At 48.0% G+C, this 25,291-nt stretch overlaps 1 protein-coding gene across 1 annotated transcript; it reads left to right on the top strand.

The window, feature by feature from the left end:
- The first annotated feature begins 502 nt into the window (after window positions 1-502).
- Window positions 503-20,592, top strand: LOC135278596 (uncharacterized). Its single transcript, XM_064385163.1, has 4 exons — window positions 503-520; window positions 3,094-3,570; window positions 6,167-6,239; window positions 19,862-20,592. Exons 1-4 carry the CDS (start codon window positions 503-505, stop codon window positions 20,590-20,592), a joined length of 1,299 nt encoding a protein of 432 aa, XP_064241233.1.
- The last annotated feature ends 4,699 nt before the right edge of the window (window positions 20,593-25,291 follow it).

Genomic DNA, 25,291 nt, shown 5'->3' with positions numbered 1-25,291 from the left:
ATCCTTTCTCTTTAGTGTAGTTTTAGTATAGCATATATAATATAATATAATATAATATAATATAATATAATATAATATAATATAATATAATATAATATAATATAATATAATATAATATAATATAGCAGCCTTCTGAGAACATGGAGGCAGATTCATCTCTTCCCTCGTCCTGGGACCCTCACAAACACACAGGTGACCCTGGGTCCGGCTGTCGCACACGCGGTTTGAGGGCACGGCTCACGGGCATCGCGTGCCCGCGGCTCATTTCCAGCGCTGAGCCCAGCCATTGCTCCAGGCGCCCTGGAAAACCCTTTTCCCCAGGGATCCAAGTCCCATCCTGCTCGGAGCGGCCCTGTGCCATCTTGTGGCCGTTGCTAAAATCGAGGGAAACGTAACTAAATCGCTTCGGATTCTACATTTGGGTTTAGGCAATTCCTATCCCTTTTTTTCACAGGAGAAATCAGTTTCAGCAGCAGCTGGGCAATTCCAGCCAAGTTCCCAGATGATCAAGAAGACAGAGGTACTACACTGTAGCACCTTTCCCCCAAATGAGTTGGCAAGTCCTTTTGCCACCACAACAAATAGTAAGTGATACGATTTTCCAAGTGATCAAACCAATTTTGCCTTATCAAAACGACTTCTTGACACATTTTCAGTAAATGGTCTGAAACATCCCACAGCGTTCTGCTGGGAAAACTGGCAGCCCGCAGCTTGGACAGGCACATTCTTCGCTGCGTTAAAAACTACCTGGATGGATGCACCTCAAATCCTGTGTCAGTTTTGGGCCCCTCACTAAATCCTGTGTCACTTCTGGGCCCCTCACTCCATGAAAGACATTGAAGGGCACGTCCAGAGCAGTGCAGCAAAGTTGGTGAAGGGTCTGTTTTTCCATCCTGATTTTTTACCTAAAGTGCAGAGTTTCAGGTGACTGACCTCTTGAGATACCCTGCCCAGCTACATTCTTAGTCTTCAGAAATGTTGATAAATAACAGCATCATACTGAACCCTGTCCATCCCCTTAGCAGCCCAGAGGGAAGGCAAGAAACAGCCAGATTTCCCAAAGTGCAGGGGTTTTGTTTTTTTTAAAAAAAATATCTTGAAGTTCATTACAGGCAGAAATACTCTGAACTGCCTCCTCCTCATAATGAACAACTGATAAAAAGAGAGGGGATGCCAGGCTTCACACTCACCTTTTCAGCACTAATTGCTCATAGCAACCATGCTGCAGGAAACTGGACAAATTCACTTTTTATTTGCAAACACAGAGAAAAATTCCCTTGTGAGTAGAACAGTGTGGGTGGGTTTTTTCCCTCTTAGGTCAGCGCATCAATACATTAAAATGTCTGAGAGTGCTCTCCTTGCTGGAGGGTGGGATATAACCAGAACTTAGATTTTAAGGCACTTCAGAGGGGATGGGACAGCGCCGGGAGGGGACGGGACAATCCTGGCAGCTCAAGGGAGAGAATGGAAGAGCCTCGGCAGCTCCGGGGAGCAAACGGGACAGCCTCGGCAGCGCCGGGGGACAGGGGAGGGAGGGCAGGGACCCCCGCAGGGGCGGTGGGTTCGGGTCCGGGGGTTGCGATGGAGCTCGGGCTGCGCCTGGGGAGGGGACACCGGGCACGCCAGGAGCACAGCGCTGGGGGCAGGCTTCCCCAGCTGTGGTGGGAAACTTCCCCAGCTTTGTGGTTGTTCTGCTGGGAAAAGCCCAGGCAGCGATAGGTGTGAGTCCTCATTCAGGCTCCACAGCGTGTTTCCAGCGGATGAGGAAGAGCTTTATAAACTTTAAAGGATGAAAACGGGGCAGAATCAGCCTCGTTTAGTTTATAAAAGACCTTTTAGCTCATCGAGTTTAATTGCTGCCGCAGCACTGCCAAGCCCACCACTAAACCTGTCCCTGAGTGCCCCATCTCAGCGCGGGCAGCCCTGAGCCCCCACAGCCACGATTCCTTGGAAATCTGCTGGCTTCCAGCCCTGAGCCCAGCTCCCAGCGGGAGGACAGGCTGGCAGAAAGAGCAGCCCTGGCACCTTTAGCCAGCCCTGTCCGCAGCTGGCAGCCGGGCACGCATGGGGGCTGTGGGGCCGGCAGGTGCAGTGTGCATCGTGTTACACAGAACAGCAGCTCGTGTTCTCAGCCTTCCCAGCGCTGACAATCTCTCCCAGCCTGCTGTACCACTGCACACGCATCGGTGGGGCTCTCCCCAGCCAGCATTCACATGGAGCAGAGGCTGTGCCAGCAGAGCATCCCTCTGATCCCAGGAACACAGCTTAGCCTGGCATCCAGGCTTCCCACAGCCACTTAGGAGACACTGACACTGCTTATGCACACTCTGAAGAGATATTTGCAGCAGCTGTTTGCTGCCATCTCTTTCCCTCATGAAGTTACACAGGGTAAAAAGCCAAATTTGTGCGTGTAAAACCTTTACTTGGCAAGGAAAGTTTAGCAGGAGTGTGTCAGCATCCAGCAACATCCCCTTGTACTGCCAGCATCGCTTCCACAATGCAGCCTGGGAGGTGTGTGGAGGGAAATTGAAAACTCTTGTAGCAGCTTTAGAAATTACCTCCTCTCCAGCATTTCTGCATGCTAAAGAAGCCTTTGATTTGCTGCTGGTGGTTTTATTGCCCCCTTGGTGTCTGCTGGCAGTACCCCAATTGCAGGAGACCCAGCACTGTCCCTGCAAAGGCTCACGAGCTGCCTGCTCCCCAAGGGGGCACTTGCTGGCACGGGGGCTTCAGGACATGGGTTTGATCTACAGCTCTTCATTATGCACAGCATGAAATCCTTATGAAACCCTGTGGGGCTGCACTTTGCCAAGAAGGGCTCAGAAGGCTGCAGAGCTGGCAGAGGAGCACCAGATCAGCTCCACACTTTGGGCAAGTCTAGATATTAATCTCGAATTTTACAGGTGCAGCAAGAACCAAATCTGATGGAGAAGGCAGGATTTTGCTGCAGGTCACACACACAGATATCCATTCAGACAGGTGTGCTCAAGTATTGATGAGCATTTATTAGTGACTGGCTTTGGCTGGACACGTGTTTAAGCACCCCCAGCTCTTGGTGAGTGGGGCCAGGCTCTCAGCACTTCTCACCCTCAGGGGGACACCTCCAGTCCCAGTCCTTGCCTGCCTTGTTTCCAAAGCCAGTGCCATCAGTCTCATCCACAGCTTGCAATATTTTTTGGGAGGCAGAGCAAAGCCTTCACTCATTCACTTTTTGCTGATACGAGGGTCTGGTTTGACACAGGCATCATCTCCCTCATGTCCCTGGCTGTGCCCTCGTACGAGCGCTGCTGCACCGTGACGAGGACAGCAGAGCCTGACACCACCAACTACAGGAAAGCATGGGCAGCCATCCTCCTGTCCTGGACTTACTCCCTGCTCTGGACTGTTCCTCCTCTTCTTGGCTGGAGCAGCTACGGGCCAGAAGGAGCAGGGACAACCTGCTCTGTGAACTGGCATTCCAAGGATGCCAACAACACCTCCTACATCATCTGTCTTTTCATCTTTTGCCTCGTAATCCCGTTTGCCATCATTGTCTGTTCCTATGGGAAGCTGCTCTGTGCTGTCAGACAGGTAAGTTGATCCCTCAGCTGCCTTTTGGCTGTGACCCCAAACCAGGCAGAACCCCATGATCCCCATTTTCCACCTTTAGAACTCCTCTGCTGTCAGATGTGCTGCCTCCCCTGGAAATGCCTCTCCTGTGGCTGTCCTGGTGACAGGCTCCAGCCTACCAGGGCTTTGAAAGTCATCCTCAGGTGTGCACAGCTGGAGGGGATGCCTTGGAGGGGCTGCCTAGAACAGAGGCTAGACAAGAGAATAAAGTGGGTATTTATTAAAGGCCTTCCACAGCCTCACCTTGGGCAGTCACACCTCCCAGGGGCTGCACCCAAGGTGGACAATGGGCACCAGTTTTTCAGACAATTCTAAGTTTGGTCCATTTACACATCAGGGGTTAATTCTCCAATTACAGCTTCAGCTAATGAAGTCATTTACCCCCAGTTTGCTCCCCCCAATTCACTTTTTAAAAATACTTTTCAGAGCCTGAGGCTGTAGGGTGTCCTTGGGTTCCCAGGCCCAGAAGAATTGTTTTGTCTGACTAAAATGTGAAGACAGTTACATAACACTTTATATGGAGTTTGGAGTTATGCACTAATGTAGTACAGGATCTGAAAAATAAAAGCTAAAATCCTGAGGCATCAGAGGCTCCTATGGCAGCATCACAGATGAGGGAAGTTTGCCAGAGCACTCTAGATACTTCAAATTACCCCTAACTAAAACTAGGAAAGATTTACCTACCTCGATGAGATTGGTCCTAGGATTTAAATCTGCAGGAATGTTGTGGAGAGAGGTGAGCATTATCAGCAGGTCCAGCAGCTGCATGGCCAGTGCAGAGTGTGGGAGCAGTGACTTCTGAAGATCAGTGCTTCTCTTGTGAGAGCAGGAGAGTGAAGCCTGCAAAAAAGGCTGCTAAGAAAATAGTCACATGTAACCAAGCTGCTGGTGGGATCAGGCAAAGCAGGAACTTAACAAATACAAACTGCAAGACAGACCCGTGACATGAGGGAGGTAACCCTGGACACAAAGCAAAGCCAGTCCATAAATGATCATCGTTGAGTCTTAACTTATTTTCTGCCAAGGTCAGGATTAAATGTGTGAGATGGAATTTATTGTTTGGACTCGGATGTTTATTTGTTCTTATCTATGTTACAGTCTCACAAACCCTGAGTTCTGCAGCACTTCACTCTAACAAACTAAAAATGGAGCCCCATCTCTCTCTCTGTAAGGTCTTTTAAGGATAAAGTGTCCAATTATGAAATGACACCTACATTATTTTTACTTCTAACCTAATAACCAACCACCTGTGCCTGCAATGTGGATTTTTCTGTCCAGTTACACAAAAACACCCAAACCCATGGAGAAGAAGGTGAAGAAGAAGGAGCAGCCTCCACCCTTGAACCTCCATCTTGCTTTATCTGTATTACTATATTCTAAACCCTTAAACTCTGAGTTTTCCACCCTGTGATATCACACACTTCTATTCAAACTCCACACCCATAATCCCAGTTCTGTCATTGCATTTTGGAAGCTTCTCCACGGCCTCAGGTCAATGCAGTGTTCTCCTGGGGGTCAGTGCTTGGCAGCACAGAAAATCTAAAATTCTCAGTGACCAGGGTTCCAACAGGCCATGAGCTTTTTTTTGCCAAGATAAGGAACAGTAGCTCTAAATATTGCTATCCCAGTGGAACATTTGGTACCAAACACCATCAGGGCAGCACTGTCAGGCAGCTGGAAGTGCCAGTGCAGAGGTTTTTCCTCCTGTGTGAAGAAATCTGACTTTAGCCACGAGTGATGGACCAGCACTGGCTGCTCATGGCACGGAGATGCTGGGAGACACTGAGAGCATGGCAGCCCCCTTGGGGACCTGTCTGTGACAGGCAAGGACTCTCCCAGCACAAAGGGATCATTCACCCCCTTAACACCTCCACACTGGGTCCCTGCACCCTGGGAGCCACCCCAGGCTGGCTCCAGCTCCATCATTTTTCCAAACCTCATGCAGGGAGCACCTGAAAGATAAGATGGAATTAGATAAAGATCACTCTGTGAGCCACATTTGCAGATGTAAACTTTAATTTAAGCCTATTGTTGCTCAGGGACTTTAGGGAGAAGCAAATTAAATCAGTGGAGATGTTTAAATTAATCCTCATACACCCCCAGCCCATTGTCCTGTTACAAACACCTTTCTTTTCCCACAAAAGCCAGCTCACCCTGTGCTGGGAACAGCTGCTTCTCCTGCACCACCATGGGCCAGTCTCCTGAGCACAGGCAAGGGCTGCATTTCACAGGACTTCAGTGGTTTTGCATCTTTTAAGGCTAAAAATACTGTTTGAGAGGCGCTGCTTGTTGCAAGGTGTTCACAGCAGCTGGGGCTGGAGCAGGTCCTGCCTGCAAGAGAGGCTCTTCCTCTCCAAAGTTCCTCCAAGGGCAAGAAACAGCAGCAAACCTGCTTTCCTGTCAGAATGTTCTGTCTGATGTGTCAGAGTGATCCCCAGAGCTGGGACAAGCTCTGCTCTGCCCTCTCCAGCGCCAGCAGAACATTTATTTCTGCTGGAGCTGCAGCAGCACTGCAGGCCGGAGGTTTTTACATTAAACCCTCTTCCCACCGATGCAGCCATCACATGAAATGCTGCATTTGGCCTCAGGAGAGTTGCCTGTCCTCAGCAAAGCTGTGGACATGGAGCAGGGTGGGTGGCAGCACAGAGCCCTGCAGTGACAAATGGGATCTCTGCAGGGAAGGGAACTGCTCCACCAGGGACCACAGTGGCATGGAAGAGGGACAGGGTGGTGGCAGGGGCTCTCACCCTCCCTGTCAGATGCGTGACAACTCTAAAGGTCAGGAGCTGTCTTTCCTGTGCTCCCTGGTCCTGCAGAAACCCCAAAACATGGGAAAATAATATGAAAATTTTTCAGTCTGGATCGAAATTATCCTTCCAGGAAGGGGGATTTTTCACAAAGAGGAAAAGTTAGAACTGGATGGTCCTGTGGATGCACCTGGGCTCTTTTGGGAAGCCAGGAGGGAGGGGAGGTGCAGGGGCAGAAGCCCCAAAACCTCTCTGCTGCCTCCCATGCCCAGTGCTGTGCCTGTTCCTGACCCAGGCTGCTGCCAGGGTCCCCAGGGCAGCAAGGTGCAGAAGCAGCAAAATCCCTGGGGTGTGTGGGAGAGAGAGAAAAAAAAATGAACAAAAATAAGCTTCACATGCCAGCTTAATATTTAAGGAACTGAACGACAGATGTTTATGCTTTTAGTGGACCCTAAATTGTAGGCAACACTGTGTGAGCCTTTAATGGTGCTTTCAGCTCCTGCCATGGATATCTGCCTGTGAGATTATCTGCACCACTTACAGGAGTAAAACTGCTGGGAGATCAGGGTGCTTGGTTTCAGCCAGGCATGAAAAATTGTATCCTTTCACTTGACATTTGTATTTTCATGCTCTGATTTCTGACCTGATTGTCACCATGGGAGATTTGCAGGGGTGCCTGAACTCTGGCAAGTCAGTCCAGGCTCCATTCCCACTGTATTGCTTCAAGGTCACAGTTTCCTTAAATTTGAAGAGAATTTTCAGCTCTAGGAGCAGATCTGCTTTTCCTCCCATGTCTTGTTTGAGGCTGGCAGGGAATGGCCAGAGGGAAGGGCTTGCTCTGAGCAGTTTAAAATGAGCAGCACAGGAGCTGGGATGTATTACAGCACACTGCCAACGAGGAATCTGAATTCTGAAAACAACTATTAGAAAATGAGGACTATCTACGTTTCCAATCACACTGAGCTTTAGTCTTAATCATCTCATTTCTGAGAAGTCCTCCTGCTCTGACACAGGTTTCAGAGCTCTCCAGGCAGAAGCCAAAAGGAGGCTGCAGCTTTCCTGGGGAAGCAGGGGCACGATGCAGCTGTGCCCTGGCTGACAGCTGGCCCAGGGGCTTCATCTCTGCTGCCTTGGCTTCACCACAGTGCCCCAGGCATGGCAGGATGAGGCTGTGCCCCCCGTGCCCAGTCCCACTCCTGAAAGGCAGGAATCTGCCAGCTGGGTTTGCTGCAGGGAGCAGGGATGCTTTGGGATGCCTTGGCTTTGTTAGCAGGGCTGGAGAGCGTGCTGCTGCTCCTGCAGCTGAGGGTGCAGCTCCAGAGGGGCTCACAGCACCTTGCTCTGTGCCACAGCAGAGGAGCTGGCATCCCTCAGCTCAGATCACTGCGGGACAATGACAGAATCCATGAAGGTTTGGAAATGACAGAGGGAAGCAGAGCCTGGGAGGCCAGGCTGGGCAAGCTGTGAGGAGCAGAACAGCAAATCTGCCTCTGGCTCTGCAGGGCCCAGAGCCCTTGGAGGGCCTGGCAGCCAGAGCAGGGGCAGAGGCTGTCAGGGTACCTGTTCCAGTGCTGCTTGCCCAGGGCAAACCCCTGGAGCGTGCAGCTGGCAGTGCAGGGAGGCTGGATTCATCCTCATCCAAAGCTCCTGGCTGCTTTGAGAAGCTCGGTGGTGTCTGTAACTTCTGCAAACCCCCCAGCCATGTCCTGAAGAATGAAGGGCTCTCCCTGGCCCTTCCTGTGTTTCAGCACCTTGCACAGCCCCAGGGGTGCTGTGGGAAGATGCCCTGTAAGGACCTGTCTATTGGCAATGAAGAGAGAGAGATGGGGACTCGGTGTGATGGTCAAAAAATCTGAATTTATTGTGAAGTACAACTGCTTATATAGTATTTTAGGGAGAGTAGTAATGTTTTGCTACAATGATTGGGTTAAAAATCACATTAGCACACTTATACATTCTAAATATTTCTTGCTTGCAGAAGTCTGACGTAATCTTTTTCCAGTAAACCTGTCTGATTGGATCTTCTTGCAAGCTTGATTTAATCCTCAAAGTTCTGTTTGCTCTTGCCAAGGCATCCTGCTATCAAATCTCTTATGCTAACCAGGTCCAAAGTCCATCATGTGTCTTGTGCATCCCAGTGCCTGTCTGGGCAAACCAGCTGGTCAGACACGGTCAGCATCCCAGACTGCAGCTGGAAACAGCCAGCACACAGGCACAGTCATGCACCCTGCAGCAGACAACCATTCTGCTCCCAGGTTTTGGAACAGCATGTGCAACCTTAAAAATGCTTGCTGGAAACAGATAAATCATTTTGTGAGCACAAGGGTTAGATGGTCATTAGTTAGAGTCATTGACAAGGCTGGCTGAGCCCGCTCACATGACTTGGCACAGTGCAAACACAATTGATCCCAGCTGTTGTGTCACTGTATTACACTGTGGTTGGGGATTTGTCCCTTTAATTCACAGACAACCTACTCTTCTATTATCTCCTTGACAAATGAATCTGAGGGCCTGCCTTCAAATTATTCAGCCAAGCAGATCAGTGCAAGGCTCAACATTCTGCTTTTCTGCACAGACTCCTGCCCTGGGTTGAGTCACATCAGGGTGAATCTACCTGGAGCAGTAATCACAGCAGGGCAGGAAAAGCCAACACCTTGGCATGGTTTCAGCAGCCCTCTGCCCCCTTGGTCCCTCATGTGTTATGGAAAAGGAAAAAAATGTGCAGCAAGGAGGCCTTTGATGTGTTCCATGTTAATTTCCTTACATCAATTAGCAAGTGCAGGAAACAGCTTCGTCCAGCATGGGCAGGAGAAACTGGGGGAGGACAGCTCTGTGTTCCAGCAATTCCCTTCTGGGCAGGAAGGGGAAGGGGTGATTACACTGCTCCTCCAGCACTAATCTGGACAGCCTGAATAGCCACCACCACCTGAGGCTGGGCATGTGAGACAGACACATTCCCAAAGGCAGGAATCATGACAACTGGAACACCTCAGCCACCAGGGAAGAGAAAATCAGTCCTGAGACAGCTGAGCCCAGAAGAGCAGCAGAGGCCATGCAGGTCAGTGAGCAAAGAGGGAAATCACCTCGGGTCACTCCACCCACGCTCAGGAAAACCAAGGAATTGGCTTTCCTGGCTTCAGCTGAGTTCAGTCCCAGTGAAAATGCGCTGGGGATGTTTCTGTATTTCCCCTCTTGGACGGCAGCAGGAGCTCTGCCCATTCAGGATGCTCGTGGCTCTCTCTGCTGCAGCTCCCTGCTCAGAGCTGCAGGAAGGACTCTTCCCTCTGTGGAAGATCTGATCCCTACGTGTGATGCCTTGTGGGGACTACCTGGAAACACAGGCCAGACAAAATTAAGGGAATAAAAAGCAGTTGAATGGCCTTCAGGTATATTTAGGGCAGACAAAGCCCCCCAGATCTACACCCAAAAATGGATGATGGATCAAGGGGTTTCACACTTTTATAAATTTGGGCCATTTGCATATTGGGGGTTCATCTTTCAATTACAGCTTCAGGTAATGAAGTCATGTACCCCAAGTTTGCCCCCCCAACTCACTTTTGATTCCATCTCTGGGGGTCTGTAGTGAGGTGTCCTTGATTGCCAGGCCTGGAGAGGAATTGTTGTGTCTGCCCAAAAGGGGAAAGCAGCAGCTCACACTGTGTATGGAGTTTAGAGTTATACACTAAAAACTGCAGGATTACAAATATATGAAAAACATACAAGCTAAAACCCTAAGACATGTCATGAATACAAAGCACATGTGAAGGAGGGCCAGAGCCCAGGTGCTGCCTCTGGAACAATGGGTGACACTTCCCCTCTTTGGGATACTGGGATTCCCTGGAGGATTTGCTCAAAGAGGGGCACTGCCTGTCCAGAGAGCTGCAGGGTTGGTGTCCTTGGGCTGGGTGTGCCACAGCATGATTTGTCCAACAGCACTCACCCACCTGATGAGCACACTGAGGATTTTTCTGGTTGAAAACAAGGCAGCTGTGATATTTTTTTTCTCCTGTAGTGCCAATATTTCCCCGCAGGTGCTCCCAAACCTTGGAAGTGTCCAAGCACAGGCAGTGAGGGAGGCAGAGCCTGGCAGGGACACCAGGGAGCAGCTGTGCCCTCCAGGCTGAGCTCCACTGTCCTTCTCCCCCGGCTCTCCCTGGTGCTCCCTTGTGTGCATTCCCAGATAAGAATAACTGAGAAGAGCTCCACCCTCAGTGAGAAGAACACACTCTCACCACAGTCATTACTGATTAAAGAAGCAGTGCAAGGTGCAGAAGGAGGGGAACCAGTGTGGCCATCAGTGGTGCTGAGATGCTGTAATGACCATTCTCACTGACAGATGGGCTGTGCAGATTCAGAACCCCCGAGGACATCCCTGCACAGGGAGCCCCCAGGCCTGGAAGCACCCTGGCTGTGTTGCAGGGAACTCAGGGTGTCTTGGTTTGAACAGACACGTGTCTGCTGAGGAAGGCAGGAGACTCCCTTGAAAAGGAAAATGTAAACCCCCTCCCTCTGAATTGTTACAATTTTGAAATTAAGAGGCTCTCAGGCAAAGGTATGGGACTAGGAATAACAGTTCTTTATTAAGAAAAAAATAATTAAAAGAAAATATAAAAATAAAAATGCAGTAATACAAAACCCCACTGCCAGAGTCAGAACATGCCCTGTCCCCCTGTGGGTCAGGGTGCTGGCACAGTCCCATCCCATGGGGGCTCAGCCCTCCTGCAGTGCCAGCTGTGCTTCTGCTGGAGCAGGGATCCTGCACAAGGCTGCAGTTTTCCTCTGCAGCTCCAGGGCTGCTGGAGATGGGCCTGCTCTCCTCTGGGAATGCAGGGCAGGAGAAAGCTGCTCCTCTGGGAATGCAGTGGGCAAAGGCTGCTGTGCTGTTCCAGGCTCAGATTGTATCCAGGTAGGAATGCTTGGCTCCTGCCCTGGGCACAGCATCTCCCCATGGGATGCTGGAATTGGATCAGCCCTGCAGGGACACTCAGTGGCCATGGAGAGCAGAGATCTCCTGGAGGGAGGATTGGCTGTGGGAGAGATAAAGAAAACTGCCCCATGAACAGCAGAGAACTGCCCAGCTCTGACAGATGGGGACAGAACACACACCCCAGCCACATCTTCCAACCTCAGACACAGGGACTGAGAAGAATGAGGCCAGACCTAGAACCCAGCAGTGCTGCATCGTGCCTGCACTCGGTGCTCCAGCCTTTGCAAACAACCAGGATGAATTATTTTAATATTCTGGCATTTGAGATTAAGCATTAACCCCTTTTCGTGACTTCAAGACCTTTCCTTACAATCCTCTATGTCTATAAGAGCAAGTGAGGGACTGAACTGAGATTTAAATTTTGATCTTAAATCATGAGGTTCACCCTTGAGAGGACGCTCTGGGCACTTCAAAGGGTATCTGAGCCAGGGAGCTCCTCCCTTGCATCTCACAAGGTCCTCACTGACTCCTCTAGCACCTTCCAGGTCCTCTTAGAAATGAGAAAAATTACTGCTGCAGAGGTGAAAGACATCAGCACAGCAGATGGAAATGGATTTCTTCTCTCTTTCCTCTCACCTCTCTACAAGCTCTGGCAGAGGTCTGTGTTAATACTGGAAACAGCAGCAGCCATCAGGAGTGGATGATCCCTGCATGGGCTGTGATCCCCTGCCAGCCTGAGACCCCTGCCTTTGCTCAGAGCCAGCTTTAAGGGCTTTTGGCCAAATTTCCACAGCACCAATCTTGTTAATTCACCTACCACAGGAGATTTTCCACAGCCTCCATTTACAGGAAAAGAAAAGATGATTTCCAGAGGCAAATCCTCCCCCAGCTGAGTGCTGGGCAGCACCAGGAGCACAGCCCCAGGGTCAGAAGTTTTGTTTGGACCCCCCAAACTGGTGGGTGTCCTTTCTGTATGAGCAGGCAAACTTGGGGTGTTTTGGTGCAAACCCATCTCATTAAGGCACATGATCACACCCAGTATTTAGGTTTGAAGCTGAGGCAGAAGCATCAGTGGGATTTGGAGCACATTTTGTACACCATGAATGGTCACATTTGTCATCTGGTTCCCTTTCACAGCACAGCCAAGTGAGGTGGAGCTCTCCACAGCATTCCAAAAGCAAGGAGATGCTCAGGGCAACTGTGTGTCAGTAACTGAGGGAGCCAAAGGTAAAACAGCACAGGAAAAAGGCAGGGGGAAAGGAAATGTGTGACTAGAAAAATCAGTAATTTATGTGGACTTGTGAAGCTTCAGTGATCCAAATGTCCTGATGTGGCTGAGGATTCCTCTGCCTTTCCACAGGCCCTCAGAAGAGAGGGGGGCCACATATTGTATTTGCAGGGATCCCCATGGCAGGGAGGAATGATGCATCTGACTCCATGTTCTCAGAAGGCTAATTTATTACTTTATTATACTATATTATATTAAAGAATACTGTACTATACTAAAGAATACAGAAAGCATACTTACTCAAGGCTAAAACGATAATAATGAAAACTCGTGACTCTCTCCAGAGTCCTGACACAGCCTGGCCCCGATTGGCCAAAGAGTGAAAACAACTCCCAGCAGAATCCAATGGAACAATCACCTGTGGGTAAACAATCTCCAAACACATTCCACATGAGCACAACACAGGAGAAGCAAATGAGATAAGAATTGTTTTCCTTTTCTCTGAGGCTCCTCAGCTTCCCAGGAGAAAAATCCTGGACAAAGGGATTTTTCAGAGAATGTGAATGCCACAGGCAGCCCCTCGGCTGTGCAGGTCACAGACATCTGCTCTTGAATCTCTGCTTGGGCATGGGGCAGGGCAGGGGAGCCCAGAAACCTCCAAACACCTCCTGAGTGCAGCCCAACTCCAGGCTCAGCTCCCCCAGCCAACACCTCTTCTGCAAAAGAAGCATGGGATTCTGGTTTAAAATATTCAGCAGCTGTAAGAGCCTAAATGAGAGATGCGGGACTCCAGGCGGCTCTTCCAAAACCCAGTTTATTACATGCAAGATGTTAGAGCAGTCCAGGGTCGTGGGCGACAGAGCCTGAGCCTACAGCTGTCAGCTGCAGCTGCAGGCAGGCCTGGAGACCCTTAGTTTGGGTTACAAATGCATTATATACTTTTCTTTGCCGAGCATCTTAATACAGTAGAACCAATCTATACCTTAACTTTTATCTATAGCCTATCATAACTAATACAATTACCATATTCATGTTAGTATTCTCCAATCACTAAAGGTTAGTACATTACAGTTTAAGCTAGAAGTTGTTCTTCAGTTTTCTTGCAGTGGAAAATTCTGAGACCTTTTTTCTACTTGCAACATTTGCTGACTTGTTTGCCTGTGCTATCTTTCTGCTTGGTAAAAACATCTTCTTGTTTGAGGTGGGTTTATCCTTTGTTCTGAGTCATAAAAACCCCCTTCTAACTAACATACCATTTGTTTCTTTGGTTATCCAGTAAGACTGGCTCAGCAATTCTTTTCTTCTGTATCAAAACTTGCTTCCATCTCTATTCCTTCCTCAGCTTCTACATTCAAAGATCTTTCTGCTAAGCATACATATCTGTGAGACTTTCTTGTCAAACTTTCATCCTTCCCAACAAGCAGCTGGAGGCAAAAGGAATTTCTTACAGATGTTTTATTCCTTCCTGTGTGTAAGGTGTTCCAATATCCATAAAAAATACCCTTAGTGCCAGGCAAGAAACCCAGAGTCAGGAATGCTGTGGTTGGAAGGAAGGCTCTGCCCAGCCCACAGACAGGCTTGCTTCTCATCCTGAGCAAGGGTTCCAGCCCTGAGAATAATTGTGGGGGGTGGCCTTGACACTGACACCCACTGTTTGAAACCAGTTTCCATCTCCAGTCTCCCTGCCAGCTCAGCTTTGCTGGGTGTGCAGCTGGGGCTGGCAGAGCCCCCAGCTTCAGCCCAGGCAGAGCAGGAAGCTCCTCTGTCCCTGCAGGAAAAGGTGCTGCATTTTCTGTCACTTTCAGAGCACTGACAAATCCTTTCCATTCCACATCTTGCACAAAACATCACCCCCACCTCACATTCCTTCATTTCCCTCAAAGCATGCAGAAATATTTATATCTAAATAAATCAGAGGGGCTTCTAATTGTCCTCTTTCATGTAGGAAAGGCCTGGGCCCCAGCCAGGAGGGACAGGGCTTAGCTGGTGTTGCACAAAGGGCACTACAAAAGGTTTGTCTTTCACTCAGACAAATGAATTTGGGTTTTGTCATCAATGATGCAGCTTAGCCTGGTGAAATGTCAGTTTTCCAGAGCCAGTCCAGGTAGTTAACACGCTGGGGTTCTGGGAGGCAGAAGTTCCCAGAGACAAACCAGCAGTGCAGCTGCTCTCTGCCTCGTGTCACCTTGGGTCTCCAGCTTTGCTCTTCCCCATCTGTCCCTGTGCTGCCCTGCAGAGTGCTCTGCTGGCTCAAGGCTGTTCCATCAATGTTTGGTGGGGTAAAAGCCCCAGGTCTGTCAGGAGCAGAGCTCTCCTCTCACAGACAAGCATTAAAACAGACCTGGGACAGAGCTGGCACTTGCTCTCCCCACTCTCATCTCCATGGCAAGGCACTGAGTGGATGGGACTTTGAGAAAGGCAGTGCTTCACTGTAAGTGCAGGTAACGAGTTTCTGGCTTTTATGACTGTATTTTCAGGTTTTTAAGCATAATTGAAAGGTTTGAATATTAGCAGGGATAGAAAAAAAACTTCCTTAAAAATAAAATCTAACTTGTTCTTGCAACATTTCTGCATGGGAGTGTCAGCCATTTATTTATTCTCCAATATATTATTCTTTTTAAAATTAGTATTAGGACAGATCATAAAATATTGTTAAACCAGCACTGAATGGATGCCCACTTCTTCAGAACTTCAAGGAAATTCTCAATAATCATAGAATCATCAGATGGGTTGTGTTGGGTTTGAAAGGACCTTAAAGATGCTCTAAATCCCAGCCCCAAAGGGTTGAGGGTTTCCCCTGAAGCATCCAATTCAGCTACCTACATTCATCCATTCTTAGAAGCAGGGCAGGAGCTCTCACATTCTCCTCAGCAGGAACCAGACTGACCTTCAGTGCCCAGGCTGTGCAGCTGAATTCCATCTCCCCTGGGTCACAGTCTGGTTCCTCAGCCCACGCTCAAACAGCCCCAGCCATGAGCTCTCCAGGGCAGAGTCTCTGATTTCACAGCTCTTGGGCTCCTGAGGAGCAGGCAGGAATGTCTGAGGTGCCCAGCTGCTGCCACAGCCCAGGGCTGCCTGTGCTGCCCCTTCTCTCTCTGCTTTGTCCCCAGGGCTCAGCTGGCACCTTCAGACAGCACATGCACATTTTGGTTGAGGTTTTTTCCCCTTTATCTCCCTTATTCTGATGATTCTCAAGAACCATCCTCTTAGTCCCATGAGTGCTGCTGTCAATTCTCCAAGCTCTAATTAGTATGGTGGTTTCACAAGAAGGCAAGAGCAGACACAGTCCCTCAGCTGAGATTCTCAGGTAACCCTGGCATCCAGGAGTTCTTCACAGGGAGGTTTCATGGCTGAGCTCCCCAGGTGGCTCAGCTGTGCTGAAAACACAGATTTTACTTTCCTGGTGAAGTGATGACTGTTATTTCTGCACAGAGTCAGCAGCACCAACCAGGGATTTGCTGTGTCCACAGTGACCTCTGTTTAAACCTGTCCTTATTGTGTTTTGCATTAGTCCCATGCCACTCCACCATTTGTGAGCATTTCTGCTCCTGCACTGGGAGGATGGCTGTGCACAATCCCAGTTATGGTCAGTGAGATTTAAAAAAAAGGCAAATTAATCACTTCTGCAGGATGAATCACCACCTTGAGGTGCTTCTCTGCAGGAGAAAACACAAAGAAACCTAGCCAGTAAAAAATCAACAGTCATGGGAAGCAAGAGGAAAAAAAACACTGGAGGAGCAAGATGGGGCTAGGGCTGCAGGTCCCCAGTCCTGCTAACTCAGTACACTGGGCCACACATTCAACATTGCAGGTGTGATACAGAGACAAAATAAATTCTAGGAAACTGAAAAGATAATTTTAGAAGGAACAGAGACCAATTTCCAGTGAAAAAAAAACAAAGGCTATAAAAACACATATTTCATGGCTCTTTTCTATACCAAAACCTACAGAAATAATGAGATTTTAAAAACAAATTTCTTGCACAGCAGACTGAAGTTTCAATTTGTGACCAAGCCAGAAGCAGAGGACAGCGCAGGCCAGGGTTCCCCTGTGCTGAGCTCCTGCTGCTGCCACCCCTGAGCCTGGAGCTGCCTGCACTGACTGCCCAGCCTCATGGGCCAGCAACCAAAGGCAAGCACAGGCCAGACCTGTGCTCTTGGCTCTCCTGGAAGTTACCAAGACTGTGGGAAATGGAAAGGTAGAAATGTCCACAGACACAGGAGGGTTTGATCTGCAGCCTTGGAAGAAGATTGGATTGATGCAAAAATACAATGCACAGACATGAGGCAGAAAAATCATGAACTTATGTTTCTGTAGTTGTAAGTAAGAATATGCCTTAAGTAAGTAAAAAATTGTATTAATAAGATGTGAAGGGTTTAGAATGTAGGGGTATAATTGTATAGAGTAGCTAAAAGTTTAGATGTTATAATAAAAGCAACTGTGTGTATGTGTGCTAACAGCCCATTGGATAACAGTATCCACAGTGCAGCAGGAGTGAGTAAAGGTGATGGGTTAGAAATGCAAAATAAACCTTGTGGTCCATTGGATCAAGAGGGTCTATATTGTCTTGTAATGAAGAACTTGTGACTATTTTGAGCTATGGCTGACTGCTTGCTCCTCTAAAATCTGACAGCCTCTGAGACTGATGTTTATCTGAGCAATAAGTCATTCTCAGCCCCAAAATAGTCCCATCCCCTTAATGAATGCAGTGCTAATAATAAAGACAAAATTAAACTAAAAGCCCACAGCATCATTCATCACTCTTACAGAGCTCTTTGCTTTGCCCACCTCCAGAGGGTGATCTGATGCCAGCCCACAGTACATGGTGCAGCCAAGTCACCATCTGCTGATGGGGTGCAGCAACATTTCAAGGTTCATGGGTTGATTTAGTTTTGCAGAAGTTTTCTGCATGTGTGCCAGATATGAATATCTCAGCTTTCCTTGACTGACGTGGGGAGCCTTGTAGTTGAAAGCAAAAAATGCTTCAAGGACAGCTACAGAAGTGGGAGGACATTCAAAATTTCTGGCCTCATAGGATGAAAATAATAATATCCTGCTGCTGGCAAGGAAATTGAAACCTTTCCTTGCTTACCCATGAAGCCATTCCCTGGCATCAGCAGTCTGAAAACTGCAAGCTTTGCTCTTTTTCCCAGGAAAGGATAAAACACTTCAAACATCAGGAGGGTGATACCTGAGCAGGGAGCAGTGCCCAGGTGGCACAGGCAGCAGCAGCAGTCCCCCAGGGCCTCTGAGCTGAAGCAGTGGCCCAGAGCAGCTGTTCCTGCCCCTGCAGCAGGGTTTGCAGATGTGGAGAGCATTGCACAGCTCCCTGGGACCCCAGCCCTGTGCTGTTTGTGAGGGTCCCAGGGTGCAGAGCCCTGGCAGCTGGTGCTTGTGCCTTCCAGTGCCTCTCGTCAGGAGCCTCAAACACCAACACACAGGTGCAAAATGCAGCCCCTCTCTGGCCTCCAGCCTTGCCTCCACCCCAGTCCAGCTCTCTGGACTTCCTCACACAGCCTGAGTGAAGTTTTATACCAAGATGTGGCAGACTATAAAAAAATCCACACTCAGAGAATGTGCAAAATTCTTAACAACAATGGAAGAAGATAAATGTGAGCTCTCTGTCTGAGATGGCTGTGAATAAATCTGAGCTACTGATGCCTGTGGGTGGCTCTGAGTGAAATATTCACTTCTTGCTAATGGAAATATTTTGATTAACAACTTTATTTGCCTAGTGGCAAATATCACTTTTTTCCTTTTAAATCACAGACAAGTGTCATAAAAGATTTCATTTGCACATTAACAAGATATTTATAAAGTACTTGGTATTTGAGTTCCCTCAGCAGGCAATTACAGATATGTTCTATTTTTTGAACAGTTTTGGTTAGGTTTTTTAATTAGTCTCAAGGTGACTTCCAACACTCAAATACTCCTCACGGATTCCCCATAAAACTGCTTGTAATAATTAGTTCCTCGTGCTTCCTGCAGCACTCCCCAGTGCAGGCACGACACAGCAGCCACTGGAAGGTCTGGTTTTCAAAACACACTGACAGCAAACCAGCTGAGGCACAGGCAGCAGTGTTTAATGCACTGGGATTTGCTCTCAGGTGAGCCCACGGTCCAGAGGAGGAGCCTGTTGTAAATCACTTTGATTCAATGCTGCCTTTGCCTTGGGCGCAGGGAGGGAAGCTCTCTCAGCCCCCATCATTCATTGCCCCAGGGCTGGTGGGTACAGCACATCCCATCCTGGCTGGGGACCCTCCTGGCAGGACTGGGGCCACGGGGCTCTGGGAGCTGCTGCCCTCGGGCACACCAGGGCACATTCCCTCCTTGCCTCCTGCCCAGGACACTCCTGTGGGATCTGGGGTTTGCAGTAAGCTGGAGGAGGCTGTTGTAGATGCAGAGCACTTTTGCTGGTCCTGCTGATGCCTTAGGATTTTAGCTTGTATATTTTCCATATATTTGTAACCCTTCAGTTCTTTAGTGTATAACTCTAAACTCCATACACAGTGTGAGCTGCTGCTTTCCCATTGTGGGCAGACACAACAATTCCTCTCCAGGCCTGGCAATCAAGGACACCTCACTGCCTCAGGCCCCAGAGATGGAAACAAAAGTGAGTTGGGGGGGCAAACCTGGGGTACATGACTTCATTAGCTGAAGCTGTAATTGGAAGATTAACCCCCAACATGCAAATGGCACAAACTTATAAAAGTGTGAAACCCCTTGATCCATCATCCATTTTGGGTGTAGCCCCTGGGGACCTTTGTCTGCCCTGAAGGCCCTTCAATAAATATAACTGCTTTTTATTCCTTTAATTCTGTCTGGCCTCTGTTTTTAGGTAGGCACACTTTTAAAAGGCATCACAGCCCCAGCAGTCAGGGGCACACTCAGCACTCACCACCCCAGCCCTGCCCAGCTCCTCTGCAGCCACAGCTGTTCAGTGACACTGCCAGCCCTGCCCTTAGTGCAGCCACCCCGGGAGCTCCCAGGTGTGGGAAATAGTAAAGGTAAGAAGAGTTTCAGAAAGTTGGGAAAGAAAACCTTAGAAAGAGCAGAGAAACATAGGATCAGCTGAGCTGCACATCTGGAGGTAGAAAAATTTACAATAGTACAGCAAGCAAAGACATGAAACAATAGTTTGAGTCTTAGGCTTGGCCAAGATAGACCTTAAGACTGCAGGAAAATGTGCTTAGCAAGATAGTAGAAGGTTTAAACTTAATAATGTTTTATTGTATATTGTTAATATAAAGATGACAAGCAAGCACCGTGTGAAGTAGGTGTACATGTGCTTTTAGTGATTATCTAAAACAGCTGTCTGTAAGCTTTAGCAATGTGTTTTTTGCTGGAAAGCTTTTAAGATGCTCTGTAACAAAGAAATCTTTGGCTGCTGCTGGCTGGGCTTTGCCATCTTCCCATTGCCTCAACCATGTCACGAGGCTGATGCTGCAGTAAGGCTCAGGGAAGGTGCCCCAGCAGTCCTGTTTGTGAAACAACCAGTGCCAGCAGGGCTGACCTCTGTGCTGTGCTCTGTCCCCCAGGGGAGCAGCAGGGGCCGCGAGCAGTGTGTGCAGCTGATGGTGCAGCTGATGGTGCTGCTGATGGTGCTGATGGTGCTGCTGATGGTGCAGCTGCTGGTGCAGCTGATGGTGCAGCTGATGGTGCAGCTGATGGTGCAGCTGATGGTGCAGCTGATGGTGCTGCTGCTGGTGCTGTGCTTCCTCCTCTGCTGGCTGCCCTACGCAGCTGTGGCACTGCTGGCCACCTTTGGGCAGCCTGGGCTCATCACCCCTGCAGCCAGCATCGTCCCAGCCATCCTGGCCAAGAGCAGCACTGTCTACAACCCCGTCATCTACATGTTTCTGAACAAACAGGTCAGTGGAATGCTCTCCTTCATCCGTCTGGATTCCATCTGTGCAAGGAGTGACAAAATGGCAAAGGGAGATAGGGAGAGCATCAGTGACATCACCCAGATCCGTGAGAGGGAAGCTCTGGAAAAGGGCTCCAAGGAGCAAACCTATTCAACAAATCTGCATTTTTGGCAGTTGGACAACCAGCTCCCCACATGTGCAAATAGCAAATGATTGGTCCTTCTTTTCCATTGCCCAATTCAGCAAAAAGAGAAGAAATTCGTGTGCTGGCGAGAGTGGAAGCACCAGAAATTGTCTGAGGTGACTCAGATACGTGAAGTGTTGTGAGGATGTGAGCCCCAGCACAGCACATTGCCCATAGCAACTCCTCCTCCTCACAACACCAGCTCTCTGATTTACTCCCTGATTTACTCTTTTAAGCCCCTCAAATCCTGCAGTCACCCTTTTGTCCTGCTCTCCCCTCCTGAGGATCTGCCAGAAGGCAGTGCCAGAGGAGCTGCAGCAGGGGAAGCACACAGCAGGCAGGAGCTGGGGTAGCCCCTGGCACAGGGACTGACAATAAAAGTGAAGATGAGCAGAGATGTACAGAGAAAAGCAGAGAGCATCTGAGCTCCTCCAGTCCCTCAGCCAGGTCCAGCTCCACCAGCCCGTGTGCTCAGCACATTCACTGAGCTTTGCATTGCTGGCATTACAGCAGGTTCATCATTTGTTCAAGTCCAGCAAATCCTCCACTTGAAATGATTTTTGGAAGCTGTTAGGAAGCACAGATAGTAAATTGCTCACTCTCTCTTGGAAACAAATGATGATGGTAAAAGATTGATTTAAGTCTGGCTTAAATTAGCTGTGGGTGTTTTTACTGGGACATGAGGAATTGCCAGGGAGTGAAAGTTCCCATGACACCATCCATCATCTCCTTACCATCCATCATCTCCTCAGCATCCATCATCTCCTCAGCATCCATCAGCTCCACTCAGTGCCACAAACAGCCCCGGGGGTGCAGTCCCTTCTCTGCAGAATTCCCTGACATCTTCCCTGGGAAAGGAGCCCTTCTTTCCCTTCTCCTCTATAATTTAGCTTTTGAATAAACTCTCTGATGAAACCTCCTGAGGTGTTGCCATCCCCCACTAGGGAAAAGCCCAGCACACAAAGGGTAGCTCTGCCTCAGTCCAAACACATCCAGCCCTGGCTGCATCCAGAGAGGCAGCTCAGAAATCCCAGGCTGATCTGAACGTGTGCATGGCTGCAAAGAGCACTCCAAAACAACACAGACTGTGCAGAGGAGTTTTCCACAGACAATTCTAAATTAATCCTTTTACTAAGTAGCTTGCTGACACAAACAGCAGCTAGACATAAATTAAACTGGGTTTATCCATGTCAGGCTCCTGAAGTTCACCATTAAATTTTACTCCTAGTGCTCCATACACACTTAATTTTTTTTTTATGGAGAGCTTTTGGTAGTGTTTTTTAACACTTTTTCTTAAATTCTACTTGGTTTGCATTGCTCAGTTGGTATTTTAGCAGCAATCACTGCTCAGGGTTCTATACTCAGTGCAGAATGAGAAGTCAATAGTCTGGGTTTCTCTGCACTCAGGAGAGAACCTCGGGCCTGAAGATGCTGCAGCCACCCAGAAGTGCCAAGCGTGTGAAAGCAGGAGGTGTTGGTCACCCAGAAAACCACCTTCAACACCAACAGCATTCCTGAGGCTGTGGAAAGCTGTAGCAGATGCCTTGACAGCTCACACAGCTGACACTGCCTCTAATTCTGGGCTATTCCTAAAACAATTCTGTGTCCTAGCTCCCTGGTAAATGCTCAGAAATCTCTAATCAGGCTGGATAAAATCTGAGAACAGGCCACATAAAATAACATTCACATGCAGAAAATACATCCAGGCAAAGTTAAACAGATTGAGGAGACTCTCCAGTGTAACAGGAATTCCCTGGGGATTGAACAGCTGCAGAAGGGTACCTGGGAAGAGCCATGTCAGCTTGAACACGAGGGGAGGGGACAAAGCAAAAACTAGAAAATAGATAGTATTGCCCAGGAGTTTTGAAGCTGCTTAATTTTTCAATGCTCAGTGGTGAGAGGCTGATGAAAAATTTATGATTATTACAAAGTAAGGTTTTAATCCTGAGAAAATGCAGTTTCTCATTGAGAAAAAGGAACCTCAGCTGATGCAAAAATTGTGTAAAACTTTAGAAAAGCCACTTTCCCCAGCAAGCAAGGCTGCTGATGAAAGACCAGCATGATTTTTTCCCTGTGTCCCAGCACTGTTTGCAGCAGCTCAGTCAGGGCACAGATCCTACAGGCTGGAGAAGCTTTAGTCCCTTTTATTCTCTGCATTGCACAAACTCAGTAATTTTGTGATCAGTAAAACACAGGACAGCTGTTGGAGGCCTGTAACCTGTCCCAGAATTTTGCTCATGGCTCTCTCCCCTCTCTACTACTCTGCTGAGCTCAAGGTCTCTTGGCACAAGGACAGGTGTGGCATTCACATTCTCTGAACAGAGAGAGACATAATTCTCTCTCCCAGGATTTTTCCTGTAGAAGCACAGAGAGAAGAAGAGAAAATAATTCTTATCTCTGTTCTCTGCTCCTGTTGTTTTTGCACATGTGGAATGTGTTAAGGAGATTGTTTAACTGAAGGGATTTGTCAATTGGATTCTGCTGAGGATTGTTTTGATTCCTTGGCCAATTGGGTCAAAGCTGTGCCCTGGCTGTCTCAGACAGTCATGGGTTTTTCTTTAGTATTCTTTAGTATCTTTTGTAGAGCATAATAATAATATAGCATTAATGTAATATAGCATAGCTTAATAAAGCAATTGTTCAGCATTCTGAATCATGGAGTCAGATGTCAATCACTCCCTGCATTTGACAGACATGTTTTATTTGACAAAACATTTCAACCTCCAGTACAAAATATTATGACACCCATGTTGTTCCAGAGCTATCCCAGGAACTTAATTAATTAATCATGAGATAAAGTCTGTCTTATAAAACCTGAGCTGAAGGAAACTCCAGCTGACTTGCTGTTCTCTTTGTGTGACAGTTTTACAGGTGCTTTGTGGCACTCCTGAGGTGCAACAAACCCCCCCAAAGCTCCTTGCCCAGGCTGAAAAAGCAACAACAAAACCCAGGTTCTGAAGAGCTCCTGCCAAAGCCCCGCCAAGCCCAAAAGAGAGATCCAGAGTGTGCTGCTGTAGGAGGGCTCCAGGAAACAAGCTGCATGTGAGCAGAGGAGGCAAAAGGCTCTCCAGGAGGGAATGGTCAGCCTGCAGCTGGTCCCTCTCTCCCTGCCTTGGATTGTGCTCCTCCAAAAATCTCATGTTGCTTTTCGATACAAACCTGAACAGACCATGATGAGCTATGCAGTTACAGGGTAAAGCTCTACTAAAATTTAAAGTGCATGTATTGGTTATGTTTCAAACTTTAGAAATTGCAGCTGAAGTTCAGGAAAATATGTATTTTAGGGACTTTTTAACTGTCAGCTTAGAAAGTTAGTGTATTGTATTTGCAGGGTGCCCTGAGGAAGGCAGGAATGATGAATCTGACTCCATGCTCTCAGAAGGCTAATTTATTATTTTATAATATTGTATTAAAGAATACTATACTATACTAAAGAATGCAGAGAGGATACTTACAGAATGCTAAAAAGATAATAATGAAAACTCGTGACTCTTTCCAGAGTCCTGACACAGCCTGGCCCTGATTGGCCAAAGAGTGAAAACAACTCCCAGCAGAATCCAATGGAACAATCACCTGTGGGTAAACAATCTCCAAACACATTCCACATGAGCACAACACAGGAGAAACAAATGAGATAAGAATTGTTTTCCTTTTCTCTGAGGCTCCTCAGCTTCCCAGGAGAAAAATCCTGGGTGAAGAGATTTTTCAGAGAATGTGACATTAGTGCACCAAAAGATAAATTCCTCCCAGCACTCAGGGAAGAAGCAGCTGTGAATGCACAGCACTCAGCTGGGTGAAGCCCCTGTCTCTGGGAATCTCTGGAAAATGCCAGTTTTTGAGCATTAGGAACACAGCAGAGGGATTGCTGCCCTTCGGGCAGGGTGGCTCTGAGGGATCTGGGGCCCAAGGGCCAGGCCAGCCAGGGGGGCTGTGAGCTGCAGGGCAGCAGTGGGAACAATTCTGCTTTCACCCACAACTGTCCCCACCAGGAAAACTGGGGGAAACCTTCTGCAGGATCTTCCCCCTGGGCATCTTTGGGAAGGGAGGGATGGGTGGTGCCTCCTACAAACAGAAAAGCATTGGAAAGCCCCCAGTGCAGCAGGAGGAAGAATTATAAACAAACAGGGAATAACCTTCTCCCTCATCAACTCTGAGCACAATCTCAATATTTTGACAATATTTTCATCCCAAACAGGAAGGAAAACATGAAATGGCACCATTCTGTGGAGAATTACTCCTCCAGTCCCAAACTAGATGGGAAAACCTTCTTTCAAAGGAGTTTCACACAGAAGCAAATCCACAGCCCTGCCAACAAAGGTGCCAAAAACTTGTAGCACAGTGCTGTAATTATCATAATTAGCCAACACAGGGGTCTGGGGGAGTGAGCCCTCCATGCATATCATTACCAGGGTACCTGTTCCGAAAGGGTATTTTGATTTTTCAGATTATTAAAGCTGTCTTTTTCTTCCAGGGATGTGGGTTTATTTTTTCTTTGCAATATTAACTAAATTAATTAAAAGCTTCCTTGTTGTCACAACATTATTTTACAACCTATTTCTTTTTTTATCCCTAAACCACAATTGTTCCAATAACCTAAATAACACCAAATGTTTCAAAATACAGAAGCAGAAGTCATGAATTGAGGTTTTTACTGAGGTTATATTACTGGATGAAATCTAAGCAATAGATGCACTTACTGCTAAGCAATACTAATCAATTATTTATTCC

The sequence above is a fragment of the Passer domesticus genome, chromosome 11, assembly GCF_036417665.1.
Source record: "Passer domesticus isolate bPasDom1 chromosome 11, bPasDom1.hap1, whole genome shotgun sequence".
In the NCBI taxonomy this organism is placed as follows: Eukaryota; Metazoa; Chordata; class Aves; order Passeriformes; family Passeridae; genus Passer; species Passer domesticus.
This window is presented reverse-complemented; position numbering and strand designations above follow the sequence as displayed.

Excerpts from the sequence above, each read along its gene's own strand:
- LOC135278596 (XM_064385163.1), top strand. Across the intron at positions 3,571-6,166 it reads TGCTCTGTGCTGTCAGACAG|CCATCACATGAAATGCTGCA; the intron begins GTAAGTTGATCC and ends CCACCGATGCAG. Across the intron at positions 6,240-19,861 it reads AGCTGTGGACATGGAGCAGG|CTTTTAAGATGCTCTGTAAC; the intron begins GTGGGTGGCAGC and ends TTTGCTGGAAAG.